General features: G+C 38.6%; 1 protein-coding gene across 1 annotated transcript; it reads right to left on the minus strand.

Annotated features, from left to right (window-relative positions):
* Positions 1-8: 8 nt before the first annotated feature.
* Positions 9-19,184, minus strand: LOC131795077 (chromosome-associated kinesin KIF4). The gene is given in 32 exon segments (XM_059112642.2): positions 9-1,254; positions 2,003-2,060; positions 2,168-2,281; positions 2,712-2,921; positions 3,364-3,426; positions 3,604-3,648; positions 4,027-4,197; positions 4,555-4,644; positions 5,119-5,180; positions 5,183-5,197; positions 5,665-5,714; positions 6,032-6,129; positions 6,584-6,736; positions 7,239-7,361; positions 7,860-7,943; positions 8,470-8,580; positions 9,274-9,348; positions 9,667-9,739; positions 9,848-9,948; positions 10,230-10,445; positions 10,855-10,908; positions 11,277-11,373; positions 11,677-11,735; positions 11,887-11,964; positions 12,316-12,376; positions 12,949-13,016; positions 13,417-13,592; positions 14,831-14,953; positions 15,354-15,448; positions 16,132-16,295; positions 18,326-18,418; positions 18,690-19,184. Coding segments are annotated over 32 exon segments (3,843 nt in total). The 5' UTR covers positions 19,122-19,184; the 3' UTR covers positions 9-823.
* Positions 19,185-19,189: the final 5 nt, after the last annotated feature.

A 19,189-nucleotide genomic window follows, 5' to 3' on the forward strand; every position in this document is an offset into this window, starting at 1 on the left:
AAGTGGCAATAAAAAACCCTGACTGAATCGTTAAGGAAATTATATCTTGAGCACAGAAACCAAAAAAGTAAACGATTAAAACTTCATACTGTTTAATCTTGCATCTTGGTTGTTTAGTGCTATAAATTTACAATTGGCTAAAACAGGCAAAAATAGCGGTTTTCAATTGAGTGTCGATAGTAAACCGCGATTGCTGACGTATTGCTTCACCATGGTTTGGTCTTGAAACTCGCGTCACCATTTCGAACAACCAGAGGCAGAACTAAAACCACTCGGTCATTCGGTGAATTCTCAATGGCTGCTTGTGTTATTTTGTTCTATTTTGATCGGCCACTGATAACTTTGGTTTTGGTTTTACCACACTCACTTGAAATGCTTTGAAAGCAGTAGAAATTATTTGTTACAATAAAACTACCAAAATGAAAAAAAAAAACAACAACAACCAGTATTTCAATTCGTGGACAATTACTGTACGAAAGCCTTGCTTATAGAAGAAAAATGATAAAAAAATCTGTTAAAAGGAAGATTACCATGGGTTTATCATCCTTGAACTCGTGAAAGTGATTGATGATATTTTCGTAAAGAAAACATGAAGACAACAAGAGTTGTTTCTACTTAATGCATTCTGTGCTTTCCTTACGTTTATGTTACGGTGCCAATATTTTAGGATTTAAGAAGTAACAACTAAATAAAACCGCTGAATATAAACAAAAATCTGATTGGCTCATTCAGTTCTTCGTATCTTAGCCTTCATAGCTGACGTTATTTACAATACGAATTATATTCGAAAACCACGGTACTCAGCTGCACCGCCAATTACATATCAAGGTTTACCAACCAAGCTTAAGGCTGTTTTGGAAGGTTTCAACAACTTTCGTTTCCTCTTGTTTTCATGGTCGAACTTTGCAATTGGCTTATTTACAACAATCTTCTTGGCAGAGCCAAAACTGAACCCAGGCGCCCTCGATTTGATGTGACCGGGCACAGACCGTCCAGGCGTGGACCCGGGTCTAGAGAAACCCCGATGTTTTGAGTGACCTCCGTCTTCATCAGAAGATGAAACCGAACTGCTAGAGTGAGGTTTGTGAAACACTTTAGGCTTTTTACTCGTTGCCAGTTGATTCTCTGTTCCATTTTGTTTAACGGACAATGGCGCGGCTTTGTTGTGTTCATACTTCATTTCTTGGGATACATTTTTCAATTCGACCAATGCTTGTCGCCCATTTCTGTCAGCGTTTAAGGATGGTGAGGAAGCTGTGAGAAAGAAACCATTTACAAAACGTAATCAATCAATCAATCAATCAATTTTATAATGTCATGACGTGGGATGACGTTGTCTTTACATCCGAGCAGAAGGCTAAGGCATGAAACGGACGACAAAGCCTGAGAAATTAGCAACCTCCCTGCTTACAAAATCAACAACTTATATCAAAATCCTAACTTAGCTCAGCGTTTTGCAAAGTCGCCATTTGGCAACAATAAGTCATAACACGGTCAACAGAAAATACAATTTTAGTCACCAGATAAAAAAAATTGAAGATATTACATGATATATTGAAAAAGAAAAGGAGGTAATCCAGTCGTAAAATGAAATTAAAACAATGGAGCATTTAACGTTCTTTGTGCAAACGTTTATGTCACTTTAACTCAAGTCCATGAGCTCGAAGATACACCTAAAACAGGTCGCCAAGTTGAAGACTTTCCTTTCAAAATTTGTCGACAAAAAGTAATTCTACTCGCTAAGGCAACCACAACAGTCGCAGCTTGGAGCACTTCAAAAATTACCCACAACTTGTGGGTGTATACGGTTCTTTCAGAGCACAGACTTAGACCTGGTAGATCTCCCTCTCTTTCAGGTGAAGTTGCAACTTAATTGACACGGTACATACACCACATTCATAATGACAGATGGGTCGGGAAAATCTCGGCACGAGAAAATGAAAGCGAGGCGAATGACTTTAACTTTAATGTATGTTTCTCTTCTACATACCATTTCCCTCACCATTTCCATTTTCACTTAGCACTACCGTATCAACAATTGGCACTTCCTGTAGAGATTTCTGAAAGAGGAATAGAAGAATTTTAACAGTTAAAAAGTGGAGGAGAAAGTACTTTCTCATGCAAAGGTACTTAAACGTAATGTATGGTAAACATGAAGTACAAATACCAGTTGACGATTAACACATTTCACTGCTTTACATCCGCATTCGTCTGAACAAGCGGCAGAGCTCTTCTTGCAAAGACAGTTGCTTGTTGCACACTTCCCTGTGCACTTACATCCCTAAAAAAATGGAAGCGAATCGATCAGTCAGTCAAGCAATCAACCTGTCAGTCAATCAATCAATCTGTCAACCCATCAATCTGCCAGTCAGTCAGTCAGTACGTTGGTCACATCTGTCCGTTCTCCTTTTCTTCCGGTTAACTCATTCATCTTTTTATTGATCCCTTCATCCACGTAATTTTAAACTGCCCTTCCCGTGAAAGCCACTCAGGCCTCCATGATCAAGGGAAAGCGAGCGCCTTCTCTCTCGACAAAAACATTTCTCCTTCAAGCAAGCGCGTCGAGATGAATAACGCACCCCTGTCAGAAGGAGATTGGAAATCAGGGCAATGACGCTCTTGTTACTCCGTCGGACGCAGCGCTTTTTCAAAAGCACTGGTTAACTCTTTAGAAAGCACGAAGATACCATATTTTCGAATTGCCCAGTTACCTGTCCTTGCCCAGAATTGTTGACCAGCAATGAAGAAGCGTCAGTAGACCGGGTGGTTCGTCCAGACCTCCGTTGTGGACGACGGCCTATAGGGGTTTTCACCCAGTCTGGGTCGAGCTCAACCAAGTCCTCCTGTTCGCTCTCCTCACTCAAATCCATAGCCCAGTCCTCGTCGTGTTCGTGCAACTCCACAGTTTTCTTCTTTGATTTCTAAGGGGAAAAAGGGAATGCAAGATTGTAAATTTTGGGCTGCCTCGGCTAGCAGGTGGAAACAACTTGAAAAAAGTGCAAAATTTAATCATATTTGTAAATCGGAAAATGATGTTTCCAACGTTAGTCCCTCATGTACATCTGGACAAACTGGTTTGAGTGCACTCTGCACGCGTACATGTTGTTAAAAAAGAAATGACGAACAAGTTTACGATCTTAGATGGATAACTTAAATCTGCCGAGAAAATAGGGTAACCACGATCAATTCATTCAGTATGAAACTGAGGTCCTTTTATCTTGAGTTACTGCTTTTATTTGCAAGCACGCGTCTTTATATATTGAGACTTTCTCGTGGACAGTTAAGCGGAAAAGGAAAACAAAACCCGCAAAATTCGTGGAATAAGCAGAAAATTGATAGAAGAAATTCTTCTTCATTAATTACCTGTTTCTTTGGTTTGGGGGATGGAGAGTCAGATGCAAAGACTTCCTTCAGTTGTCTCAATTGCTAAAAAAGAAACACTCACATAAATCAAAAGATACAGACTGTGATAATTTCAAGTGACATTCGAACGACGCATTTTTAAATGTTCGAGACTCACTTTTCGAGATTTCAACTTCGCAAGACGTCCTAGGTAATAATTAAAACAACTTGTGAACAAATACAATAACATGTGACTCATACCTCTTTCAAGTTGTTGTTCTCTTCTTTCAACGCTTCAAGTTGCTCCTGTAAAAAGGAAATAAACGGCAATGAAGTTTGATTATGGCACTTCTCGATTGACTGAGTGTTGTAGAACCAGAAAAAAGTAATCCCAACAGCCAATCAGAAGCAGGAAAATATCACAATTCACAAGGGGCCAATGGGAATTCAAAGTAATAATAAGCAAACTGCCTGAAGCGCGAAAAAACCGCAGGTGACCAGCACGTGGATGGTTTTAATTTTGCCCTTGATGGGATGGCAGGGTGGTGCAATTTTTTTAGACTAATCGCGGAAGGGAGCAAATTAAAACCAAAACAAAATTAGCTAACTTTCGTGGCTTGTTGAAAATTTCTCATCAAGAATCTATAAAATGCTATCTGCAGAAAACTTTTAATTATTTCCCACCTGAAGCTCTTCCCTTGTTTCCTGCTGGGAATTAAATGAGGCGTCGCTGGAAGGTATTTGCTGTAGAAGGCATTTGACCTTCTCCTCGTGTTCTTCCTTAAGACGTGTCACGAAATCGTCATGAGATCTTTGAATACTTTTTATTTCAGCCTGATGCTCCTCAGTCATGGACTGAAACAGAATTGGCTGCTTCAGTAAAATTAACACTTAAGTAACCTAAAGATCTACGCCAAATGTACGGACGCTGATAAATTAAAAGCGACATCCAAAGGATATTTCGATTTGCCGTTCATAAATATTCATTATTCCAATAAGTCGTGAGATAGCACATTTATTAGAATTTATTCTAAAATTCTATTTAGACATTTAGAAATGTCTTTTTCCCAAAAAGCTGAAACGATGTATTCCTACTTTATCTTCACCCGAACGTCCTTCCCAAAGGATTCTTTCAGCTCTTCCGTGTTACGTCGGAGCTAAGTTACATTTCAATGCACATATGCGGGGTGCGCATAGCTCTCTCTCACTCACCTCCTCACGCGACCTTAGTTCTGTTAACTGGGACTCAGACTCCTCTCGAGATTTCTCCGCCTTTGTGTTGACAAGAGTCGCCGCCACTGTCTACAAAGATAACAATATATTGGAATTTCAGTCGGTATCATCTGTACTTAAAACAGGGCAGGGCCCACGACGGGCTTGTTGTGCTTCGAGTAAGTGCACTTTGAAACAGAAATTAGCCTGTAAATTTGAATGGGTCCAATACCTAGTCCTTCACATTTTTTCTTCCTATGACATAATTACATTAAAAGTCAAACTTTTCCCGTTTCGTTTCGTTCAATTCAAAAATCCATTTTTGGCTCAACGGTAGACAGTGATAAAATGATAGTTTCTGTTATCTTGCAGGTTTATGTAAACAGCAACGGAAAAATACCACTCGAACGATAAAGAGAATCGTAAGCGATTCCTACGAAAATTTTAAAAATACTCAAATTAAGTTTACACACTTAAGTGTATTGCAATCATTTCGCTAGCTGCGGTATGTGTGGACCATCACTCTATTCGAAAACAAAAGAGACAAGAAACGAAATAACCCACCATGTTTAGCAAAACTTGTAGCCCTGCTTTTGCTTCAGCCATGCTGTGAATGTTGTTCCACGATGTCTCGACTTTTCACCTATTTTCAAAAGAAAAATCTCTCTTTTACATTGATGATCAGCTGCAAAATTGCTCAGAAATGCAAAGGATACTTCTATCATATAATTGATGGGAAATCAAATTGGGTACGGGGGTTCGGGTTAAGGGCATGAATTGAAAAGAAATTCATGATAAAATCATATCGCATTGCTGAGAGTAGGCAAATATTTCAGAGGTTCTTTTTATTGGAATGTTTTCCGCCAAATAAAAGAACACGCCTTGAAATAGGGAAAGGAGGTACGGAACAAGTTCTGATCCTGTGAATCTCACTCTCCCTTTTTCTTTTCAATCTAGACCAGGTTCCTTATCGTGGCCGTCTCGCCTTTTCAACACAACATCTGTGAATAGCTGTTCAAAGTAAACAGTTTTCGCAGCTTTTGATTGCTGAATTCCCATTCTACGTCTCTCTTGCATATTATCTTCAGCTAAGATCATGCTAAGTTTTACCTTGCTCTGCATCAAGAATCTTGTGCTGTAGCCCAGCGATTTGGGAACTCCTGTGAGAAAAGAAAAAAAAGTTCAGTTAGCGAGTAACTTATCTTCGGCCTTTTGCATTAACACTGCTGGAGATAATGGTCAAAGATAACGTGAATCGTTGGTAAGGGGGTAGTTATTTTTAAAAACATTGGTATCTTAACTACCAAAAAAAACGACAGTAAAACGCCTTGAAACAAACCCCATAGAGTCTGGTGAAAAAGCTGACGAGGAGGAAAAGAATTACGAAGTAAAAAAGATAAAGTAATTTGAATGAGAAGCAAAAGTTGAAACATAAAAAGAAAAATTATCGACCTTTCTTGACGACCTATAAACAAACCTTAGTTCGAGCTCGTGTTCAAGGGTGGTGATTCTTTTCTGTAAAATATGAGACTTGTTTTTCTTGTCGCTTGGAGTGCCAGCATCTTGGACCATTTTCTACACATCCACCAAAGATGACATAAAAATACAGAATTTGTGAGCACAAACATAACTCTTAAGTACAAGGAAAACCCCTCCAGGACATTCTGCCAACATTTCAGTGGTGAACCTTTATGAGGGCTGATATGTCGTATGAACAATGAAAGTCACCAGGTGAGAACAAAGGTGATGATGTCGTAAATTAAGTGCAGTCACTCCTTTTGAGCCGCGCGGAACCCTGGGAGTTAGGCGCACGAAAAGTAGTACGCCTCTCTCCCAGAGTTCGGCGCGGCGCGCTAACATCCATTTTTTATCAGACTTCGCGGAAAAGGAGGGACAGCTTGTATTTTAATGATGCGGAAATCAAACAGATAAGAAAGCTTCGATATGCAATGAAGATCTTTCATATCATAGTGCCACGAACGACTGCCTGACAGACAGGCTGACGAATTGACAGACTGACAAACCGTACCTTAGCAGCAGGTTCGTCATCCTCATCCTGCTCCTGATTTCTTAACTCTGCCAGCTGTCTCGACAACACTTTCCTGTCTTCAATGAGATTTTCTAGTGTCTGTCTAGCCTGGCCCACACTCACAAGGACTTCAACTTCATGACCTAACCAGGACTACGAAAAAAAGGCAAAATCTAAGTTTTTGCAAACCCAAGTCTTCAAAACGCATTCATCTCGTGGAGTCAGTCACTTCACGGTTTTCCATTTATTTTGGGTGCCTTCTTTTTGACCGAGAACGAAGGTCGCTCATCCCTAGCTTCTGATCCGAGAACGTACATTCGGAACTCCGATGCTACCACCGTTAACATAACATTTCATCGAGCTTAAAACTCTTCATCGAGGGTTTCCAGATGACTGGTGAGTTTTAAAGTTCATGCGCGCCAAAATGAATCGCATAAGCTCAAAAGCTAAAAAAAAAAAAAAATTCGAATTAAGCAGCGATGTTCGTTGGTTTTTATTTTTTAATCCTCGAATAGCGCAATAATTGCAGTTATTATCTGGTGCCAAACCAAGGGCTTTCCACCGAATAAATGGTGGTAAACAGGCGTCAAAGCCGTAGTAGTAGCTTTAAAGCTGTCATAGGAAGATTAAAGACGTCTGTGCTTGATGGAGATACCTTCATTCTTGGTACAAGTCCCTCGGCCTGTTTTTGTTGTTGCTGTTGTATCATGGATTTCTTCTCCGCCGCCTCTTTTTGACGATCCAGCGCCATCTTCAAACGCTTCTGAACTGCCGACACCTGAAAGATATTCACGCTTAGCTTTGAATTCGATGCTATGAGGATTTAATTTCTCTCAGGAACTCCGAATACTTCTCTGTCCCAAGCTTGTGACAAGATGAAAAAAATCTCTCTCCATGTACCCTTTCATTGCAGAAGAGTCTCCAGTCATGTCCTTTTTTGCAAGACTGTTATTTCCATTATCCGTTTTCGAAGGTTTCCCCACTCCAAACCAGCAATAGCCAATTACTTACTTTGTACCTCAGCACGATGAGTTAGATCAGATTTGACAACAAGTCTACCCATTTCATTTTACTTTATTAACTTTCAAAAGTTTCAAAGTGGATATGTCATTCGAGAATCCCCCTTTTTTTTACCCATAAAACCAGGCTTAAAATTTTCATCTTTTTTGGGTCCATCAGTACAAAATCGTTTACGTCGACAAATGCCTGAACCAGCTGACACGTGATTCTAGTGCCCGCAACGTTACCATTCACGTTTACGTCACGTGCAATTTACCTCCTCCGTTTTTCTCTTAAGGACAGCCTGTTGCTTCTGATGAATGTTCTCCAGCTTCTTATACTCAAACTGCCTTTTGCGACCCTATGAAAGTTGTGAAAATCGCGTTAATTTTAAAGTACTGTGATCTCTAGTTAATTCTGCCACGCCCATTTACCTCCCCCCCCCCAGCGTTTTTAGCCATATTATCATCATCTCGCACATCAGATTTGTCATTCTCCTTACTGTCAACCATACAATTCTTACAGTGTTAGTTTAGAGAATTTAGTATTGGATCAACAAATTATTCCCAAATTGAATTTTTTCGTTATTCTCATCACTTATCTGGTTGATATTGTATGGATATTGTAAGGAGAAATTCTGTCTTGGTCACTCATGGGAGTTAAAGGGTAAATAATGACAACGACGATAGCTTCGATGATGATAATTACTCCTATTATTATTGAAGTTTAAAATGTCGCCCAAAACTTTACTTCAACAAAACTCAAATAAAAAAGTATCCATAAACGAAAAAAAAACGAATCGTTTCCATTATAGGTGCCACTTCTACCGGCCTGAACAATCAATTGACAAAACCACTACAACAAAACAATTCCATTCCACCGCTGACCTGTTGCTTTAACTGATTGATTTCCTTGTCTTTTTGAGCCTTCAGTGCTCTGAAGCGCTCAGATTCTTCTTTTATCTGACGCATCAGCTTGACACGGATCGACTTCATACCCTGAATAGACAGAACATGATAATTACACGACATATTTTTGTTGTTGTAGTGAAATCATGGAGTTAGAGCATATCAGTATTCACATTACCCATAAGTAAAAATTATAGAGCAGCCAAACCAGAAAAAAATTAATTCGGGGATAAATAATCCCTATAAATTGAACCTGAATAAAAAAAAAGAGGAAACAAAATCGCGAACAGAATAGTTTTTTACTTAGTGGAAAATTCTACCCTTACGGCGCCACGTATCACTTGTGCATCTTGAGAACTTGAGAACTTGAGCAAAATATTTTTCAGGATCGTCAGTTCCAATTTATGGGAATGTCCTTCATTCCCAAGCAGCCAAGCTCTTCACCGGTTTTTACGTACCTCTTCGTCGCTTGGCACTTAGGAAATCGGAATAGCAGGATTGTCACTAAGCGCTGGCTGCCGGTGAAATTCGCGGGATAAAAAAGCGGTGATCGCCGGCTGGAATTTTCGCAGGCAATCACTTGGTAAAGCACAACAGGCACTTCTGAGGTCACGATATTTTCACCTGCCAGCCTTAATTCTGAATTACAACCCTGCGATGGGCATAAGCAGGATGGGACTTCTGACTCATAAGCTGTCCGGACAAATCCTATGGTTTGAACTATGAAGTTCCTTCCTGTAATAAAGGAGAAAAATCAAGGCAATTCGTTTGATCACCTCTTACCTGAATCTCAGAATTTAGTTTCTTTATAGTGCTGTCACTTTGTTCCTTCATTTTCAAGAGTTTATGTTGTTCAACCTGATAATTAAAAATAAGTTAAAATAATGATAAATAAACAACAGTTAGCCTTGTTCTTTGAACATTCTAGGCCACCAAAATATACGAGCTATTATTGCCTCGGTAAACTGGAGGTAAAATCAATCTTTAGTTTTAAGTGGAGTGAAATTATCTAGAACTCAAACGTCTGCGGTTGTTACATGCACGCATCGTTTATATATCATCTCACACGTGATGATATTTGCAAATGCAATTGAAAAAAGTAAAATTTTTAATACAGGAAGGTACCAAAAGAATCAGTACTAACAAACGAAATCAATAATTGAGAACTGAACTAACCTGCTTCTTCTTCAGATCTGAAATTTTGGTCTCCAGTTCTTTGATTCTATTTCTGTTCCTTTCATTCATTTTGCTGGAAAGGACAAAGATGAATGTTACACCAAAAAGTGCATCTGTAAGATCGGGGAAAGTGAGATAAGGGGGGTCGACCCTCTCTAAAATCAGGCAAGTTCACGCTTACCTGTCGGATGCCTCAGACTTTTTGTTGGTTAAGGCGACGTTAAGACTCGCCTTTTCCTTCTCCAGCCTCGCAATTTCACCCTCCAGTTCGCGAACAGTGTCCTGCACAAAATGAAGAGAACCATAAATTGAAAGAGTGTTGGGCCGAGGTTTGTCGCGATTTTTTAAGAGTCATGTCGAGTTAGAGACAAATATTTCACCATGTAAGTAAAATTTACAGGGAGAAAATGCACTGAGGGAATAAACAAATGCAGCAAAAACAAGCGAATGAAGAAGAATCAGAACCTCAAAGAATGAAGAATCAATCAATCAATCAATCAATCAATCAATCGACAAACGGCATAAACTGGAAAAACATTATCGTGTCGTTGACTCCCACTGACCTCATACTGTTTTCTCATATTGGACAACCGTGCGTCGTTCGACACCATTTTATTGGCTAACTCTTCCTTAAGAGCCAGCGCTTTATTCAATTCCTGGAGTTGCCTTCCAAGCTCTGCTCGCCTCAAAGCGTGCTGGGAAACAAATGACGCGTCCGAAGGGGAGCTTGAGTCAGAGCTTCCGTCACACTCATCCGGGTCTTCCGTGTCACTGGGGGACTGAAAATAAGAAAAGCGAGGCAGATCGTGATCATTGACTACAAAAATTAGCATCACTAGTCAATGGTCGTTTGGCAAAACTGTAAAGAAATACTTCTCAAGCAATTTTACTTTTTTGTGATCATCAACTAACCAGGACTAAAATGTAACTTTTCATAATTTAATTCATAAAAAAGTCATTAAATCATAACTTTCATGTATCGGTGAAGAGAGTCATCTTGATAATTCACCGAACTCTCTCCATTAATTTACAAGGGAATCAACAGCTAGATAGAGATTTACGGATCAGATATGGGTAGGCACTGCCATGAGAAAAACGGTAGCATTTACAAGTACCACTCTTGGTCGTTGTTAAAGCAATTTTAGTCTTACGTGCACATGAAATTTGGGAGAATTTTCCCACACAAACCTGCTCTTCAGCCTTAACTACATCTTCCAACTTTGTCGTTGAGCTAATACTCTCCTGAAAGCAGAAACACACAAAAGTAAATGTTAAAAAATGAAATAAAAAGGACTTAATTAATGTATAGTAATGTCTATGGCATCCCCACGTTATTTATCGATTGATAAACGAAAAAAAAAAGGTTGTTAAAAATCCAAACTAAAGGGGGAAAACAAGTCGGCGACTAAGCAGTCGAGTGGGAGCCTGGACAGCAAAGAAACAAATGACAGGATGATGTCAACCTTTGACCTCCTTTGTTGAACTAAAGCAACTAAGGTATTCATTTCCGTGAGACCGTGACACGTGGTGCTCTTAATCCGCTGTTTCTTTGTTAGCTGGAAATAAATTAAAAAATACAAATATATTCGTGGTTTTGTGAAGATACTGACCTCGAGTTCATGCAGCTTTGTTTGAAGTTCCTCGGCTAATGTCATATCAGCCTGGCTATCGTCCGTCAACTCGGTTACATTTGCAGTGATTTTAGAGCTGAAAAACGAAAAAAAATACCATCACGTTGTAGCTAATGCTTTGAAAGAAAAACAAAGTGGAAAATGAGAATTTCAAAAAAAATATATCTAATTGCTACATTCTGAACAGTTTATTTTAAAAGTAACGTCAATGTCAGTTTGTAAGCAACTGCGAACCTACCCCTCCCCTAACCCAACTTAACTCTAACTTGTTATTAGTTGACTGTTGTTGTGGGGAGGGGGGGAGGGGGGGAAGGGGGCTAGGTACACAGCTGCGCAGAGACTGACTTTGATCCGTCAAATCATACAACAGCTTTTCTACCTAAAATGTCCTTTCAGCTCATTGAATTTTCGCAACATCTTATCGCGAGCTAACTCAGCCTAAAAGTATAAACGAAAACATGATATCAAAATACACACACGCAAGGTAAACGGTAAATGTTTATATTTTGCTAACAATTAAAATAAGTGAAGTTCATAAAAATCAAAAATTTCCTTCAAGCACTGACAGTAATTTTTTCCACTTTCTTACCACCAACACCTTCTCGTACATCTGAGTGTTCTGATCAACAGAGGCGTGTAGCTCGGAGCTCAGCTTTTCATTTTCAGACTAAAAGAAATAAGCGAGGGAAATGAATCGCTAAAAAATATCAAGCTTTTTCTGGAATACGGTTTTATAAGGTCATATTTATTTCAGCTATTGGCAAACGGTGTATTTAAGTAAGTCACCCAAGTAAACCGGCCTGGATGGTCGAAGAAAAAGCTGCGAAATAATTGTGCAAACTTAATATCAAGAAACTATGGCCTTTCTTCTAAAAACTCATTATTCGAACAGCGTGGTCACGGTCATATTGCAAGTAAAGCACATCATAGACAAGCTTCGATCTTGAGAGGAAAAGCAAGAAAACGGGGTTACATCAACGTGCAAACATTTATAGAATGAAGATTCAAGGAGACTCACCTCGAGTTCTGTAATCCTGTCCGTCATTTCTTGGATGTTGATAGTATTAGGATTCTCGTCACTAAGAATTCCGACAAAACCGTAAAATAAGCTCAGTCGAGGGAGGATTATCACTCTGTCGGGGGGCTAACGCTCGGAACGTTTGCTTTGAAACTCTTTACGGTGGCTAATTTACATTATCAACTCAGTTGATATTACTAAATTACCTTCTTATACTCTCCCGCCGACGCAGCACCACAGTTTCTTTCGAAACTTACCCCTTTCATTCAACGGAGGATTAAGCTGGTAAGAGATTTTAATCCCCCAAAAATGCCTTCATCGTGTGGGAATCCCTCCCTATTTAAAGTCAAAATCAAGGTTTCTGCATCCCAAGTGTTGTGTGAACGCCCCTGTGAAGGTAACTCGTTCCGATGCGGACACAAGGGAGGGAGGGAAGTATGATAAGTCGTCTCCTTCTCCCCCAGCATAACTTTGTTGACATTTTTAAGCAAACAGAGAAAGATAAAGAACAGAAGCCGCAAGGGATGCACTTGTGAGACAAATTTACGTCACAGGATTGGTTATACTATAGATTACTTTGGAATCTCCGAAACAACCACCCTTTTTTCAAAATTAATTCACTATGAGCTGTACCTCGCTCCTCCTGTATTTACTCCTGTAATGGTTTGTCCCTGAAGAAGTTGCACTTGAAGTAGCTGAACCTACCGTAAGCAACATGACATTCAGTTTACAATTAAGATATAAGATATAATTTAAGTCTAATTTTCACAGAAATGTCCAAAACGTAACAACAGTATTTCCTTCGGCATCTTTGGCACGTTCACGCTTAGATGAACTGCATGAGCAAGCAAAAGCAGATACAGGTGGACATATTCAAGACGTTTTCATAAACGTATGATACATCAACTCCAAAGAAAATTTAGGTGTATCCAAATGAAAGAATGAGTGAGAAAAGAAACACCAAAGAAACAAACAAACAACAGCGATTAAAAAAATAAGCAAATAACTTATGATACTAAATCAGATTCATTAGGATCAGGAGAAAATTAAGTTAAATTATAAGAATGTTTAAGTTAGTGTTCTTTTTAACGTCTTAGTTACCTGTTGGCGAAGTCGCGCTAGTTCGGCCGCGGCTGGATCAAGATTAACAATTGGTTTGTTTTTTATCTGTCTCGCTCGATCCGCGTAACGAAGCGTGTTAAGGGTTTCCTCGAAATTACTGTCTGCAGGACTGACACAAGCGATCATCAAGGTATTACTGTTTCCTCCGAGAGAGTCTGCAAAAAAACAAAAACAAAAAAAAAGCATTCGAGAGTCTATTCCCTTCAAAGCCGTTATCATTATTAGGCTCTTCTAGGAAGCGCAAAAAGAGTGAACGAGAACAAGAGTGTAACACTGAGGCACAACTCGTTGTGTCCGCAATTCGTTTCATCCATCGCATCTCTTGTATCGCCATCGCCCTGATAGGCTACCTAAGATACATATACAATTGACGTGTCTTCAAACATTTTACGTGTTTCAATAACCGGAAAAGGGGCCGATCGGCGTGACCCGAACATAAGAGCCTGCTTCCAGGCCAAACAGACGGCTGTAGACCTCCAGGAATAGTTTTTTGTTGAAACTCCTCCTGTAGACACATGCGCATGCGTGGAAATGGTGAATGAAGTTTTCATCTAGAAAAGTCTGTTTAGCAATTATGCTACATATGATTCTGCGCGGGTCACATGAAATCATTCTTGTGGGGGAAGAGAGTGGGTCGGAGTCTTCCGCCTCCCGTAGTTTTGTGCCCCTTTGCCTCCCGACTCCTGCTCTTCATTGTATTGTTCCCGTCTTCAGGTTAATCAAGAGGATCAGAAACCCGGGTTTAACTTTCAAACTGTGCCAAAACTTAACATCCTTTAACATTCTAGTTCATTTTCTGGCCTTTGTTTTGGCGGGGGGATCATTGGGTCCCGATGAAAGTTATTACAGGTCAAAACCTAAGACGTAATCGAATTGAAGGGATTTCCAAATGCACCGGAAGTAATACTGGTTTTCCAGCCCGAGTACAAATTTACGTTTTCTTGCTTTCAAAATTTTCTTTTAAGCATTGGTGGATGTTAAATGGAAATTTCAAAACTTTGCTAGGTAAGTGTTTTTGACTGAATAATACCCATTAGTAAACAACAAACTATCCCCTGCTTCATTTCTGCTCCCGCTTCCCGCCCTCTCCCACCCCCTGTCCTCCCGAGCCGCGCCCCCCTGTCCCCCTCCACATTCTTCATCCCAGATGTATGACGTCATATTACTCGAAAATGCTCTGAGTGACTACTAATCCAAATGACTTTCAAGGATGATCGTTACCGAAAAGAATAAATAAACACACTAATATAAAACATGATTAAGAAAATACAATACAAACAAAAACAGAACACAAATATGCAGAAAAAAAAGGCAAAAAAAAAAAACCTCAATACAAAACTAAAGATGGTTTTGCGACATACAGTGACACATAGTATCGAGTGCATTTTTTTACCTTGAAGAAGACGGGTCAACTTGGAGTCTCGGTAAGGCACGTGTGCGTTAGATTTCCTCAGCTCATCACTAAGCGCACTGATAACGTTACCTAGTGCTAGTAACCCTTTGTTGATGTTAATACCTGCGGAACGATATTTTGGAATAGAAGGTAGCGAATGAGGAGTATATCCAGGAATTATTGATGAGGGATTGGAACGTGGACTAAGATGAAACATTTTTTTCGTTGCCACAAATCACTACTCTAAACAGGATAAAAAGACCCCCCCCCAAAAAAAAAAGAAAAAAAAAATTAGTCATCATCGAGGTAATTTGCGATCTTGTCGTTGCAAAATAAAGAAGTAAAAAATGGAAAGGGGTCTGAAAGCAAATCACAACTGACACACTCAACTAAAGGCTTCACTAAGTGCAAATGACTTAAGAAAAAAGAGAAAATATAATAAAATCATATTTACTCTGCATTCACGTTCATACTACAAATTCATAAAAAAAACACAGTATTTTGAAACAATGTTAGGTTGTACCTTCCTTGAGGCGTTCCCCTTGAGCATGCGTCTTCTTTACTCTTTCAGAACCAGCAAGATCCACCAGATGAAACTTAGCTTTTTTGAGTTCACTCCTGTAAACAATGTTGTAGAAAATAACTATCAAATCAAACATTTAATAGAGAGAACTCTAAAAAATAAATTACCAATGGCACCTCTCTCCAACCTTCGAAAATTCTGTTGGGGAAAGCCCTTTTCTATGCATCTTCTTAGTTACAGATTTTGTGCACCACTCAATTCATTCTTCTTTACTTGTTCAACAAGAGGGAATGACCATAGTGTAAATGGGAGCTTTACTCTATAATGAGAGTAATAATACTCTATAATTTTGATAACATTATTTTCAGCTATAAACCTTTAACCTACATGCATCCCAAGTGAAAACATGTGAAATCTTCAGTAAATATATGAAAATCATATATATGTGCACTGCAGTTGAAGAAAAAAATACAGAAGCAATCCTCACTGTTATGAACACTGCTGAACTAGACTAGTAGTTGAAATAAGGCCTGAAAAATCTTTGTTTTTTAGATTTCAGTGCAAAAAAGAGATCCTCAAAAATACTTTAAAGACTTCGTTTGAGCTTTTATAGGATAAAATATCTTTGAGGTTATATGGGAATACTTATATTTGATCCAACCAGGCAAAATTTTTGGGCATGCCAAAATATATCTTTTGTGGAAAACAAAATTTTTTTTTTTGACAATGACTACTCTGATTTCAGTTGAGATCTTCAAAAATCCTGAAGATCATTTACCCTTGCAGCTCCTTCTGCTCTAAAGTTATTGTAAATATGGCATGAGAGCGGCTTGATCTGCTGTTCATGGCAGTGGCTCCAGTTGCCCTTGATGCAGATCCCTGCTCTAAGCATCTCACCATATCAGCCCCACAAGTTACCACCACTTCCTGTAAACCAGCAATCTATGAAAAAAAAAACCTCTAAGTTACAAGAAAATTTCTACCCTTTGGGGTTTAAGATTTATGTATACAACAAAATTAAGACACAACTTTCATCACCACATAAACTTGTACTTACAGTACTAAAATCCATTTTTATCAAATTGGCATCAACATCACAAAAAATCTTAACAGATTGAGTGACACGGCCATGAGAAACTTGCATACAGCTGTCTAAATGAAGCTCATTTGTGTAAGTTTAACCCTTTACACCCTAACATCAGAATGCATATTCTTCATACGGTTCTCCATAGATTTCCTCAGGTGCTGATGAGGAGAATTTGTTCAACAATCAAGAGCTTCTTAAGTTGGTGATCATTTCCTTTATTCTCATGACCTCAGTGTTTGTTTAAGGGATGATACTGATTGGGGTGAATAGTTACTAATCATTTTTGCATCTTATGTTAATGACCTCCCTGAATCTATTACCAGTGGAGAAGTCTATATGTATGCTGATGACACAACAATATATGTAGTAGGGAATACTGTTGATGAAATAACAACAGGGTTACAGGCTGTTTTGGACCAGGTTAATTCCTGGTGTCTTAGTAACAGATTGATTCTACATGAAGGTAAATCCGAGGCAATGGTCTTAAGTACTACCCCCTTCATAGGTCCTTTGAAACAGCTGAAGTGGGGTATGGACACCATTCGGTATGTGTCCTCCACCAATTGCCTTGGGGTTACAATTGATGATAAACTCTCTTGGTCTCAGCATGTTGCATTGGCTAGATCTGCATTTAATGCCAAAGTTAAAATGTTGAGACGTATAAATTTCCTATGTACATCTATCTTGGAGACTTTTTACTATAGGATAGTTATACCAAGTGTTCTATATGGAATTGCAATTTGGGGGTCTGGATCCAAGCTTAAAGACCTAGAAATGATTCACATCAGGGCTGCCAGGCTAATTCATAAGATACCAAATAGTTTTGGGGATAATGATGTACTTTCTAAGGTTGGCTGGATGCCTTTAGAGTATTTTTATAAGCTACGTATCTTAACTATTACATATAATGCTTATTATAATTTAGGGTTGCGGGAAATTAATTGTTTGGTGACCAAGAACTCTAACAGTTATAACCTAAGGAAATCCCTGAATGTTGTACTTAATAGGCCCAAAACCGAATTGGGTCGTAGGTCCTTTGCTCATAGATCTGCAGTAGCATGGAATGCACTTCCCGATAATGTTAAAGATTCTCCAAATTTATCTATTTTTAAATATAACTTAAAACAATCCAAGCAAACTGTTATGAATATTAATTTTGAAAAGGGAGGTAATGTTATACAAAACATGAAACCAAATTTTCACTATTACTAAAACTTTATGGTTTACTTGATTTATTCAACTTATAAATTTTATCATATCTGTATTTTATATAATTATAGACTAATTAGTTTAGGCAGGTCCACATCAGCTGTAAAGTTGCGCAAATTTTAACCTGCGTTATCAAATAAAGTTATGTATGTATGTATGTATGTATGTATGTATTTTTATGGGTTAAAAGGTTAAGAAAAAGTGTACAGCTGCATATTGTGTTAGGATAACATTAAAAAGTAATGTCAGCTCAACAATAAAAGTTCTTAAAGATAGGATCTTGTAAACAGGAAACATTAATTGACAAAAAAACCATATGACAAAGATTGATCTACCTCTAATCTTTAAGGATTCTTATTTGCAAGAGCTGAGGAGCTCTGGAACATGCAGACCTTAAAGGTGACATATTTCCTCAGTGTTAAACATAAAGTAAGATGCTACATAGATACATTATACTCCTAGCAGTACTGTTACAGTAATAAATAAATCAACTAACTGTTGTTAGAGGGAGTAACCTTTTATCAAACAAGGCATTTACAATCTGACATTGTAACTTTTGTTTGCTCCTCAAAAGGAGACTTTTCCAGTGAGCAAGTTTATTATTGTGCTGGGTGTAAGTGCCTTCCTAAGTCTCCCAGTTCTGCTTTAACACTTTAACACTAGCAATCACATTCACCTTGATTCCACCATCGTGTGTTTCTCTTATGGCAATCTTACATTCTTCAGAAGAACAAGGATTCAAAAGGTCATGTATTTCTTCATTGTGAATCTAGAAAATATAGAATCAAAATTTGTTCCCACAACAGAATATGAGCCAGGACATATAAAAGAAAAAATTGTCTTCAAAGAGCAGTTAACATGAGCATTTATTCACGCAATTTTTTTTTCAAACCTTTAAAAGGATTGTTATCAAATGAGAGGAAGGGATATAAGGAAATATAATCTAGTTTGCTACTGATCAAAATAATTAATTCCACGTACATTTACGATCAAAACATCACATTAACGATCACTTACATACAACACATTTCCATCTGTACCTCTAAAAATGATGCTTTCAGCAAAAAGTCAGTTTTTTCCTTTCTTTCATTGATCCAGTGAAATACAGTCTCGATCAGCCTTGGAATCACACCTCTCTCGTCTGACGTCTCGTTACACGTTGTAAATGCTGTTCCCATGGAATATGTCTTTCCCGACCCTGTTTGTCCATATGCGAGAACTGTGGCGTTATATCCATTAAAAAAGCCTTCGAGCAACGGAATTATTGTTTCTCTGTACAGATCTTCTTGTATGCTTGTAGTATCGAACACATAGTCGTAAGTGAAGGCTTTGTCATTGCCGATGACAACTTGGGTATTCTCTGGTATACATCTGATACATTGCTTGCAACCTTCACCGACTTCTTTCGGAACTAGCGGTCTAATTCTCAAAGCAACACGCACAGGAATAACTTTCTCCTTTTCTTCGGGCATAGTCAATCAACGGATTTGCTCAGGTCAAGGAAACACGGAGTTATTCGAACATGGAATACATAAATTAT

This window comes from Pocillopora verrucosa, chromosome 14 (genome assembly GCF_036669915.1).
Source record: "Pocillopora verrucosa isolate sample1 chromosome 14, ASM3666991v2, whole genome shotgun sequence".
Taxonomy (NCBI): domain Eukaryota; kingdom Metazoa; phylum Cnidaria; class Anthozoa; order Scleractinia; family Pocilloporidae; genus Pocillopora; species Pocillopora verrucosa.